Source organism: Bubalus kerabau, chromosome 13 (genome assembly GCF_029407905.1).
Source record: "Bubalus kerabau isolate K-KA32 ecotype Philippines breed swamp buffalo chromosome 13, PCC_UOA_SB_1v2, whole genome shotgun sequence".
Taxonomy (NCBI): Eukaryota; Metazoa; Chordata; class Mammalia; order Artiodactyla; family Bovidae; genus Bubalus; species Bubalus kerabau.
The window spans coordinates 10,554,100-10,566,999 of NC_073636.1; the positions used below are offsets into that span (position 1 = coordinate 10,554,100).

The 12,900-nt window shown below is 41.0% G+C and overlaps 1 protein-coding gene across 10 annotated transcripts in view; it reads right to left on the bottom strand.

Moving 5' to 3' along the window:
- Positions 1-12,900, bottom strand: part of KIF16B (kinesin family member 16B) — a 301,609-nt gene that overhangs the window by 41,027 nt on the left and 247,682 nt on the right. The window contains exons 26-28 of one of the 10 annotated variants that reach the window (XM_055543456.1): positions 3,793-3,838; positions 3,557-3,625; positions 1,680-2,851 (exon numbers count right to left, since the gene is read on the bottom strand). The exons of 8 other annotated variants lie outside the window; for them this stretch is intronic. In XM_055543456.1, coding sequence (XP_055399431.1) covers positions 2,763-2,851; positions 3,557-3,625; positions 3,793-3,838 — 204 coding nt within the window. In that variant the 3' untranslated portion in view covers positions 1,680-2,762. Of the gene's footprint in view, positions 1-1,679; positions 2,852-3,556; positions 3,626-3,792; positions 3,839-12,900 lie in introns of those variants that run through there. One more of the 10 variants, XM_055543461.1, reaches the window with a different exon arrangement.

A 12,900-nucleotide genomic window follows, 5' to 3' on the forward strand; every position in this document is an offset into this window, starting at 1 on the left:
TTCCCATTCTGTTGTTTTCTTCTATTTCTTTGCATTGATCGCTAAGGAAGGCTTTCTTATCTCTCCTTGCTATTCTTTGGAACTCTGCATTCAAATGGGAATATCTTTTCTTTTCTCCTTTGCTTTTCGCTTCTCTTCTTTGCAGAGTACATCATGGGAAATGCCGGGTTGGAAGAATCACAAGCTGGAATCAAGACTGCTGGAAGAAATATCAACAACCTCAGATATGCAGATGATACCACTCTAATGACAGAAAGCAAAGAGGAACTAAAGAGCCTCTTGATAAGGGTGAAAGAAGGTAGTGTTGGCTTAAAACTCAACATTCAGAAAACTAAGATCATGGCATCTGGTCCCACCACTTCATGGCAAACAGAAGGGGGAAAAGTGAAAGCAGTGACAGATTTTATTTTCTTGGGTTTCAAAATCACCGCAGATGGTGACTGCAGCCACGAAATTAAAAGACGCTTGCTCCTTGGAAGGAAAGCTATGCCAAACGTAGACAGCATGTCAAAAAGCAGAGACATCGCTTTGCCAGTGAAGGTCCATATAACCAAAGCTATGGTTTTTCCAGTAGTCATGTATGGATGTGAGAGCTGGACCATAAAGAAGGCTAAGTGCCAAAGAATTGATACTTTAAAATTGTGGTGCTGGAGAAGACTCTTGAGAGTCTCTTGGAGTGCATGGAGATCAAACCAGTCCATCCTAAAGGAAATCATCCTGAATATTCATTGGAAGGACTGAAGCTGAAGCGCCCATACTTTGACCACCTGCTGCAAAGAGCCAATTCATTGGAAAAAACCCCAATGCTTGAAAAGACTGAAAGAAAAAGGAGCAGAGGATGGCAGAGGATGAGATAGTTAGATAGCATCACTGACACAAAGGACATGAATTTGAATAAACTCTGGGAGATAGTGACGGACAGGAAAGCCTGACATGCTGTTTTTTCTTAAAAACACATATTATTTTAGAGGGTATGGCAGAGAAAAATTTAATTTGAAGCTCAGAAATTTCTTCAGTTTTAATTGATTTTCTTTCCCTTTGTTAAATTCAAGTAAAATAAATTTAATGTTTCCATTTAAAAATAGCATATACAGAATGAGCCTGATGTTACAATTTTATTCATTCTTCCTATTCTTTTTCTTCTCATCTCAATTTCTTTGTATCAATCTACGTATTTGTCTCTTTACCTGTCCCTATCCATTTCAGTACTTTAAATAATGTTCATTAAATAGTAATATTAATTATATTTAGAGAATGATTTTGAGTAATCTGTTGCTCTCTTCTTGTATTATGTGAAGCTTTTATAAATGAGCATGCATCATCTTTAGAGGAACAATAAAAAGTGATTATTCTCTGTATATATTTAATGAAACAGTTAAATTAACATTGTATGCCTTTTTCCTTTAATAACCTGAGATTTAGGGCAATCAGATTTCAAGTCTCAGCTCAACAAAGAGCTGCTTGTATAATGTCTCTAGTTCTTAGTTTCATCGTCTGTTAAAATGAAGGAACTGAACTGAGATTATTTCATTTTTGAGCTCTGAAATCCTGTATCTCAGGTACTAATAATTAAAATCTCTCCACGCTGAGTTACAAGAAGCACTTTTAGATACCATGGAGATACTTAACTGGGCTATATTACTTTTGAGGAGTGTACCTTACTTCCTGTAAAATCTTCATAGCATTCTTATTTTAAGTAAGGTGAACATGTATATGGGAAAATAGACCAATATAATAATGAAATGTTACCGTTCAAGAGGTTATAGAATTGAAAAAGGATAGAAACAAACGGGAATGCAGTATTCATGAGAAAACCTTTAAAATGGTATCACTTCCTGCTATAGTCATTATCCTTAGAGCAGGAGTGGGAAATGATGCAGATGTTTGAGCTCTTATGGGAAAATTGTACCTTAAAGTTAAAAATGATGATTGAGGTCAAATATACTGGATATTTGTGAGAGACACAACAGGTCTAGAAAACACTGAAAGGAAACTGAACAACAGCCCTGTTACCTACATTGCATACTGTGAAATCTAATTATACAGAGTAAAACATAGAAAACAAATGAGGATTAAAATAGCACATTTCTTTGACCTAAGAGAAACATAATGGCAAGCTCATTCTGCAATTCAGTAAATAAAACATTATTCTAAAGATAAATGTATTGAAACAAAAGCCATTAAAAAATGAAATCGATAATTTTGAAGCCTACTGATTTTCAGTGAAATCTGTCTTGCTCTTTTTCTCTGACTGTGGAATCTAAAAATCCAAGTTTTCAACTTTTATTTTGCATAATTGAGAAGCAAGCCCATAAGTTTTAGGCTGAACAGTAACTCTATGGGAAGAATCATGAACAGAGTAAGAAAAGACAGTGGTTCCTTATAATACTAGCATTGCCAATTTATATAATTACTTGTGAATCTCAGTTTGAGAAAATGAAAACAGAATATCCGTTTATTCATCAAGTTGGCCAGCTATATGTGTATTAGAAATAGAGTCAGCATTCTCTGCTGCTTTGTGATATTTCTAAATGATCTCAGTGTGAAATTTTCATCTACAAGTTGCCTTTTCCCTTTTTGATTCCCAATAAATTGACAGAGCCTAATGTCTTCTAAGAGCCATCTTGCTCAAATTCTGACTTCAATGTTTATTACATTATAATAAGATAGGTCGGCTAGGCTGCTGCCATCAAAAAGACAAATTAAATGCAATGGAAAAGTCTGTCTTTATTAGAAGCCTTTCTCTCTTGGCCAGGTTCACTCTAGGTTAGCCAGGTGGTCTTGCAGGCGACAGACAGCACAGGTTTTGATAAATGGCATCGTTGTTTCTTTGGATATAAATAATAGCAGCCTTAATATGGAAAAGAAATTAAAGTCAGCAATAAAAAAACCTCACCTATCTTTTATGGTTTTATAACAATTAAGCAGCTAAGACTGGGTTATAAATCACTGAAGGAAAACAGAACAACAACTAATAAAGTATGGAATCCTGACTAATGAAAGGGAAACATTTGACTTTTGTTACCACCTAATAAAAGTGTACTTTACTGTCATTACTCATTTACTAGACATTTTCTTTACTTCTGTGGTATGTGGCTACCTAAACAGTACCCAGTTTTTTTTAAAGATTAGAGAGAAATGGGACTTCCCTGGTGGTCTAGTGGTTAAGACTCCACACTTTCAATGCAGGGAGCATGGGTTCCACCCCTGGTGGAAGAACTAAGACCATACATGCCACACGGCATGGCCAAAAAAAAAAAAACCTCAAGGAAAAATTCTACACAGCAAAACTATATGGTCAAATCAGCTTTAACCCAACTTTTGCCAGTAGACGTAACTACAGGACAACTGGCAGCATCTGAAACACCCACATACTGCAGGTTTATGGTTGTAAATTTCAGCTTCTCCAGCTTTTGAGAAATGCAAATAATGAAAACTCATCAAAGAGCTACCATAATTCTCACAGCTGACAAGAGGGAAGCATTGCTGACTACTCAAAATTAATAGCAGTTCCCAAGGCCTCATAAGAACAGCTGTCACTGAGAAATATACTCACAAACAAATATGCAATTCTCCTCCAAGTTTGACTTATTAGAGGCATGAAGTGGCCACTCTTCAGGACAACCTAGATAATCAAAGGAGCAATGAGCTTCCTTTAGACCTCTGATATGGTAACATGAGGGTACCTGGTAGCTCCCTGGTAGCTCAGCTGGTAAAGAATCCACCTGCAATGCAGGAGCTCTCAGTTTGATTCCTGGGTTGGGAAGGGCCCCTGGAGAAGGGATAGCTTACCAGTATTCTTGGACTTTCCTGGTGGCTCAGACGGTAAAGAATCCACCTGCAATGTGGGAGACCTGGATTTGATCCCTGGGTTTGATCCCTGGGTTGGGAAGATCCCCTGGAGGAGAGCATGGCAACCCACTCCAGTATTCTTGCCTGGCGAATCCCCGCGGACAGAGGAGCCTGGCAGGCTACAGTCCATGGGGGTCACAAAGAGTCGGACATGACTGAGCAACTAAGCACAGCACAGCACGTGGTAACACGAGAGAACCACACAATATTTATGAGCACGTGCTAGGTGCGTAGCTCAGAGCCTGGCACATTCTAGGTTCTCTTAAGGATCTGCCCAATGAACAAGGCAGAATCTTTTGCTGGTGGTCCACATGGAACAGCCAGCAATTATAATTAGGACATCCTACCATCAGAAGCTGCTGTCCTACCATCACTGAAGTACAGAAACTTGGTGAGATTCTAGGTATAAAACTACAGCTGGAAATGTACTAGAACTTCCCTTCCAGTGGTTAAGACTCCATGCTTCCACTCTGGGGAGGGCACAGGGTTTGATCCCTGGTTGGGGAACTAAGATCCTGCATGCCACATGGCACAGCCAAAAAAAAAAAAAGAAATGTACTTATGAATGCACTGATTTTGTTATATTTGGTAGAAAGACTGTAATTTAAAATCCTACTCTTCCCAAAGCCAATATCATTTTTACTATGAGCCAGGTAAGACAGATTTGAGGACATTCATGCATGTCGCAACAATTTTGCAAAGTGAGAAACATTTCAGATCTATGAGTACTTCATATTGCATTTTTTTTCAACTTTATCGATATTTATTGTGTGCTCTTCGTTTCTTTTTTTGTTTTTTTTTAATTTTATTTTTAAACTTTACAAAATTGTATTAGTTTTGCCAAGTATCTAAATGAATCCGCATTTTAAAGAAGAATTATGCAGTTGAATTAACTCAAAGGCCTGTATTTTCCATCTGTTACTGTGATACTAATTCGTCCCTTTCAGGGACTGAGAGCGTGACACAAACCTGTCATTGCCATGACATTCGATAGAAGGAACCCCATTTCTAGTTTTCATCCATGGGGTCTCGCTATGTAACAGATCTTCACAGGCAAGAGACCTTCTTTCTGGTCTTGTCTGGAGCGCTCTGCAAACTCCCCCTTCTTGAGTGAACATGGTCATGGAGACTCTGGGCCAAGAAGTAGCCTAGGAGTCGGAAGACATAAACCTTGCCTGGGCCCCAAGTCTTGAGGTGACTCCGAACAAAACTCTCTCTGGGGATTTGATATCTCATTTCTAAAATGAAAACTGGACTACCCAATCTTTAAGGCCCCCTGGAGTATGTATGTTTCATAATGTGCAAATGGTTCCGACACAGTTACAGAAGTCTCCTTGCTGGATAGGAAAGCCTAGTATGAATCTATGTTTCATAGTCTTTGGTGTTCAAACAGGCTATCAAACCTGTTTTCATTGTCTAGGTTTAAATTTGCTTGTCATTAATTTTGACAGGATTATTTGTCACTGGAAATCAGCTTTTAGATTTGGTGATCTATAACAATGACTATAATAATAAAAAATCAATAACACTCCTATGGTGGATGCAAAAGAAATGACAGGCAGCATCTTAACCAGTGATTCAAAGAGCATCATTTGGGGCTATTTTTTTCCCTAACTACACACACCCTTAGATCCATGTCAGATTACTGAATCAGAATCTCCTAGCTTGGGGCCTGCATTCACGTATCTTAGAAAAGCTTCTTAGCTAATTGATGTCTTTCTCTCCCCAACCCACCTTTGAAAGCAGTGATTTAAATATGGATTATCTATCAGGCAGACAGGATGGTGTAATACAAGCCATACAGTGAGATACCTGGGCCTCTGATAACGTACCAGATCAGGGAGCTGGCAACGTTCTATTTTTTGCCTACATAGCTGTTTGCTATTTAAAAATTCAAGGAGGCTGAGTGCTTGATGCAGCTGAATTTATCTAAGGCTTACCGAATGCTCCCTGTGGCTATGGTTGGTAGCTTTACAGTTTGGGTGGTGAGTAGATTTGCAATTTTTATATTAAATTTGGAATGCTGGTTGTAAAACTGTTTAGAATGCATTTCAGTGATGGATGGTAGATAGCTGTCTAAGACAAATATAAAGCCAATAGCCGGTTTCTTTTCTTTCCCTTTTTTGGTGCTGCTTTGGGGAAATTACTTGGGAAATCAAGAAGGTGAGAAATGGTTCTATCAGTACAAACTGAAAGTCCATATACAAATGACATAAGCTCCTGCCTAATCGTTTTCTTCTCCCAGTGATATTTACTGGGCACCCAGAGACTGCCAGAAGTGAGACTGAACAGTTGCTCTAACACAGCAATCTTTCATGTTCTACTCGAAGGCTCTGAAAATGCTTTTCTCCCTCAGCTCCACAGCGGGGAGAAAGGAGGCCCCCTGGGAATGTGGCTGATAGATGCTGATCCTGTCTGACACTAGGGGACTCTGAAGACTCACTGTGATAACTCAGTTACGATGCAGACAGGCACGCCTGTTCCCAGTAACTTAGGCTCTCACCACACGTGGGCCTTAAAGTTCCCTTAGCATTTATTTTGATTGTACATTTTAATACTTAAAATATCCTATTTTCATGGTTCATCCTCTTGCCTCTGGGCAGAACACAAACCTGCTTCAGAATCACTATTAGCCAAGATTATAAAAGGGCCCTCAACAATCGATTCCAAGGCTTAACTGCTTTCACCGCGAGATGCTTCTCTATAGGCATAAGGGGTCCATTAGGCTCTAGCACTCAGGAGGACTCCTTGTTAAACGTACTAAAAGGAAGTCCTTGGCATCTCTGGACCTCCTAAAAGGAGCAGCTCTCTCAGTGACCCTCTGACCTTCTAGCCCCATGTCCTATACCTCATTAAATACACTCAGCGCCCATCAGACCACTCAACCAAAGTGGGGAACAGGATGAGACACAAGGTCTTCATCTTTCATTCTAATGGCTGAAAGGGAATGAGCTTTTAAAATAGTCTTTTCAGCTTCTGGATGAGCTATGCTTTTGTCTTGATGGACTCTCCGACTATGACCTGGACCCACAAGTAAACTTCACAGACATTAGACATCAATAGTAAACTCTGCCTCATCCATAAAGAGAAAAGGACATTTAATGGGGCTCTGTTTCCTAGCACATAACTTCACTGGTATTTAAAAGGGTTATACTGATTTTAATAGAGTGGAAAATGCACAGTTCTCATATAAAGAGCACTGCGGCAGTGATTTGCATTACCAAATTTCAAAAGCGTGCTATCTGGCAGACACTGCACGATTCTTTGTAGTTACTTTCAATAACGTATTTCATCCAAGGCTCACAATCTTTTACAAACTAGCTGTGGCATGATCATTTTATAGATGTGGACTCTGAAAACACAGGGTTTAATCTGATGACGATTCCATATGAGGTCAATGAAGGGGCACGGAGAAGGGAAGCCAGGACGAGAGTTATCTTGCACAATACACGTCAGTGCATCAAGGGGACAAACTAACTCAAAGCAGAAGGCAAAGCTCCTTAGGACCCAGAGGAAAACGCTAAGATGACAGAACATAAACAAATAAAAATAAAATAAGAATTATAAAACCCTTGAATAATGCAGCACCTCCACCCAGTGAGCGCTCAGCCCACACACACAAGTGAATCTGGAAACAGACTGAGTGTAACGCTTACATACAAGCCCGGTCACCTGCAGGCAACCTGTTCATCTTCAGTATTATTCAGGACAAATAACAGTTTTCTTTTTTTATTCTGAAATTTGTGACCATAAAAAATAAAGGATTAAATTTTTCTGTGATTTTTGCTTTTTCCCTGCCCACAATCCCCACGCCCCAGAGTTTCAGGGAATCCACTGACTTCCTATCCTTTCAATTCACAAGTCTGCTTTGCGTGTAAATACCCCTAAGTTCCTTCTATTTTCTTCACAGACATATGTTACACCTAATAACCAACAACCCCTGCCTGTTTTAATCGGTTCACCACCCAAGTGTATACAAAACGTCCCTTAGGGGCCCTTCAGTTGACATCATTCTCCTTAAGGAGACATTACAGTAAATAAATAAGCAAATGAAAGTGAATAAACAGGGAGATTAGAAGACTTAGCTGAATGATGCATAAGGAATTCTTAAAACCCTCTCACTAATGGGGGTGAAGGCCCTCAGGGGTCTCAGTCCACCCCGTTTCTGTGTGCTCTTTCCTAATCTTGCTTTTTCATAAACTGAGTCCTTAAGAACAGGTAAACAATTACGACAGTTCTTCCCAGAGACAGTCAGCACTTGTAGATAGGTAGGTATCTTCCAGAATGTATAGGGTGGTCGTCACAATGGCAAAAATCTGGAAACTGCCTGAAGTGCCATCAAGTGGATTCTTGGAACCTGATCAGGTGACATGCCAACTCGGTCACTAGGCACCACTGCTCATGGGAAAATGATTCATCGCTTAACAAGTAGATCAACTATTTGTGAGCTAGGGAAGCCACAGCTCTTTGGGAGGAAGCCACAGCTTAAGGCTTCTCGAGTGAGGTGACTCTTGAAATTCAGCATATCCTGCATGCAGACTCTGGACATTCTGCCCATGGAGTTGCTCCCAGAGAAAGTGGCTCTCTTATTGCCTAGGATTCTATACAGCAGACTGGTTCTTCAGGCCTCCCCACATGGGTCTCTTCTCTTGCCACCTAAATATCCCAGGATGTATCCTGGGAGAGGTGGGGCAGAGAGAACAGTGCTTAGACAGCCATGTGGACTGTGGTGTTCCCTGCTGCCAGGCCCCCCCGGGCCCTGTGCGCAAGCAGTGATCTCTGTCTTACATCATCCCTGGGTCACCTGGGGCGAAGCATGGCCTACAGACCATTTGGAGGCAGCTGATGACGTCAAGAAGATTCACATTAGATATAGGGATGGAGGTCATACGAACAGTAATAAGAGCGACTATAATGGACGAACACCTAATGCACAGATTCTTGATCTCAAGTCCCAACAAACACTCGGCAAGTAAGGCTACACAAAAGAAATGTCAACTTTATGAAAAAAAAAAATAAAGCTGATATTCATCTTGATATTCAAGCTTCATCTTGAAAATCTTAAATGGACAATGATGTCCTCTCAGCAAAACAAGATTGACTGTGATCCAGAATGACACGCTACTGTATTAGAGATGACGCTTCTCCTCATTTCTGTTCAGATATTGCTGTTTGGTTAGAAATAGGAAACATGGAATGGGGAGGGAGGAGGGAGGAGGGTTCAGGATGGGGAACACATGTATACCTGTGGCGGATTCATTTTGATATTTGGCAAAACTAATACAATTATGTAAAGTTTAAAAAAAAAAAAGATCAATAAAAAAAAAGAAATAGGAAACAGAGTTGAACTGCCTGGGCTTCTGCTCACAGGCTGTGTCACAAGAGGCAAGCTCTCACTTCCACCAGAGACCACGAACGTCAGAGGCAGAGCACAGCTAGGCAGGATGCACTCAGTGAATGGTGAGATGGCCATCGGAGCCGAGGCCACGGAAAGGCTCCTTGGCGCTGGTGCAGTCCCATGGGGTTTGTGATTAGCTCGGCTTCCCTTTCTCCGGGCGGTGCTGTTTTAGGATCTCACTATGTGATTTCAACCACTACTCACATTCTCTCTTCTCTTTCAAATTCACGCATACTGTCTGCAGTTTCTCTTTCATAAACTGTTTTTTGTCCTCATAAGGAAAAAACTGATGTCATGGAGCTCGACTCAGCATGGAAAAGCAACTTCCAGTCTTCGTTATTTACATCGGGAGTCCACCTTCAGGAAATGGGCTTCTGGGAAAGGACGCCTATTAACAGAATGGAAACTCCAGCTGGGCTTCGATATTCACACCCTCCTTTACAGCACCCAGTGTAATGGGTTTCCCATGGCACCACTGAGTCTCGGCCCTCCTCTCTACCACAATTGTCCCTTTTTACGGGTCTTTTAATTCTGGAAACACGTTGAGCTTGGTCCCTCCCCAAGGCCTTTGCACTTGCTGTTCTCTCACCTTCAAATGAGCTCACCTCCAGATCTTCATGCCTCTGTTTCTTTCCGGCACCGAGATCTCAGCTCAGTCTCACTCTTTGTATATCACCTTTCTCACCAAGCCATCTACAGCAGCCCACCAGCCAGCTCACACTATCACAGCGCTCTGTTGTATTTCCCCACGGCACTTAACACTATTTACCATCCTCTTATTTCCTGGGTTTCATTTCTCTGTTTATTTCTCATTTTCTCTATTCATGAGAGGATGGGTGTGGCTGTGTCCATCACAACTGTGTGCGCAGTGCAGGGCTGCTCCACACAGACTTACGACCGGATCAAGGAGGAAACCTCCTCAATTTTTTTTTCATTTGAAAGCCACTTAAATTTTTCAGCATGTATGTAATACGCTCTTCTTCATCTGAAAATAATTTTGCACATGGGATCATCTCTGTTCATTAATTTTGCCTGGTACCAGGCAACAGCTTCAGTTCACCAGTTAACTTATTTTTTACCTCAGGTGAGTTGTTTTCTACTCTATCTTTAAAGATTGCTTGTGTCTGCTCTAAAATTTTCTTTAAAACATTGATTCAGTCAGCTCAGTCACTCAGTCATGTCCTACTTTTTGTGACCCCGTGAACTGCAGCACACCAGGCCTCCCTGTGCATCACCAACTCCCGGAGCCTAACCAAACTCATGTGCATTGAGTCGGTGATGCCATCCAACCATCTCATCCTCTGTCGTCCCCTTCTCCTCCTGCCTTCAACCTTTCCCATCATCAGGGTCTTTTCAAATGAGTCAGCTCTTCACATCAGGTGGGCAAAGTATTGGGAGTTTCAGCTTCAGCATCAGTCCTTCTAATGAACACCCAGGACTGATCTCCTTTAGGATGGACTGGTTCGATTTCGCAGTCCAAGGGACTCTCAAGAGTCTTCTCCAACACCACAGTTCAAAAGTATCAATTCATCAGTGCTCAGCTTTCTTTATAGTCCAACTTTCACCTCCATATGGGAAAACCATAGCCTTGACTAGATGGACCTTTCTTGGCAAAGTAATGTCTCTGCTTTCGAATATGCTATCTAGGTTGGTCATAACTTTCCTTCCAAGGAGTAAGTGTCTTTTAATTTCATGGCTGCAGTCACCATCTGCAGTGATTTTGAAGCCCCAAAATTAAGTCTCTCACTGTTTCCCCATCTATTTCCCATGAAGTGATGGGACCAGATGCCATGATCTTCGTTTTCTGAATGTTGAACTTTAAGCTAACTTTTTCACACTCCTCTTTCACTTTCATCAAGAGGCTCTTTCATTCTAAGAAGAATGAAAAGTGAAAAACACTTTCTGCCATAAGGGTGGGGTCATCTACATATCTGAGGTTCTTGATATTTCTTCCTACAATCTTGATTCCAGCTTGTGCTTCTTCCAGCCCAGTGTTTCTCATGAGGTACTCTGCACATAAGTTAAATAAGCAGGGTGACAGTATAGAGCCTTGACGTACTCTCAAGAGGCAGGTCAGGTGGTCTGGTATTCTTATCTCTTTCAGAATTTTCCACAGTTTATTGTGATCCACGCAAAGGCTTTGGCATAGTCAAGAAAGCAGAAATAGATGTTTTTCTGGAACTCTCTTGCTGTTTCGATGATCCAGTGGATGTTGGCAATTTGATCTCTGGTTCCTCTGCCCTTTCTAAAACCAGCTTGAACATCTGAAAGTTCACGGTTCACATACTGCTGAAGCCTGGCTTGGAGAATTTTGAGCATTACTTTACTAGCGTGTGAAATGACTGCAATTGTGCAGTAGTTTGAGCATTCTTTGGCATTGCCTTTCTTTGGGATTGGAATGAAAACTGACCTTTTCCAGTCCTGTGGCCACTGCTGACTTTTCCAAATTTGCTGACATATTGAGTGCAGCACTTTCATAGCATCATCTTTCAGGATTTGAAACAGCTCCACTGGAATTCCATCACCTCCACTAGCTTTGTTCGTAGTGATGCTTTCTAAGGCCCACTTGACTTCACATTCCAGGATGTCTGGCTCTAGGTCAGTGATCACAACATTGTGATTATCTGGGTCGTGAAGATCATTTTTGTACAGTTCTGTGTATTCTTGCCCCCTCTTCTTAATATCTTCTGCTTTTGTCAGGTCCCTATCATTTCTGTCCTTTATTGAGCCCATCTTTGCATGTAATGATCCCTTGGTATCTTTAATTTTCTTGAAAGGATCTTTAGTCTTTCCCATTCTGTTGTTTTCCTCTATTTCTTTGCATTGATTGCTGAGGAAGGCTTTCTTACCTCTCCTTGCTATTCTTTGGAACTCTGCATTCAAATGGGTATATCTTTCCTTTTCTCCTTTGTTTTCATTTCTCTTCTTTTCACAGCTATTTGTAAGGCCTCCTCAGACAGCCATTTTGCCTTTTTGCATTTCTTTTCCACGGGGATGGTCTTGATTCCTGTCTCCTGTACAATGTCACGAACCTCTGTCCGTAGTTCATAAGGCACTCTCTCAGATCTAGTCCCTTAAATCTATTTCTCACTTCCACTGTATAATCATAAGGGATTTGATTTAGGTCATACTTGAATGGTTTAGTGATTTTCCCCACTTTCTTCAATTTAAGTCTGAATTTGGCAATATGGAATTCATGATCTGAGGCATAGTCAGCTGCTGGTCTTGTTTTTGCTGACTGTATAGAGCTTCTTCATCTTTGGCTGCAAAGAATTTAATCAATCTGATTTCGGTGTTGACCATCAGGTGATGTACATGTGTAGAGTCTTCTCTTGTGTTGTTGGAAGTAGGTGTTTGCTATGACCGGTGTGTTCTCTTGGTAAAACTCTATTAGCCTTTGCCCTGCTTCATTCTGTACTCCAAGGCCAAATTTGCCTGTTACTCCAGGTGTTTCCTGACTTCCTACTTTTGCATTCCAGTCCCCTATAATGAAAAGGGCATCTTTTTTGGGTGTTAGTTCTAAAAGGTCTTGTAGGTCTTCATAGATCCATTCAACTTCAGCTTCTTCAGTGTTATTGGTTGGGGCATAGACTTGGATAACTGTGACAGTGAATGGTTTGTCTTGGAAACAAACAGAGATCATTCTGGCG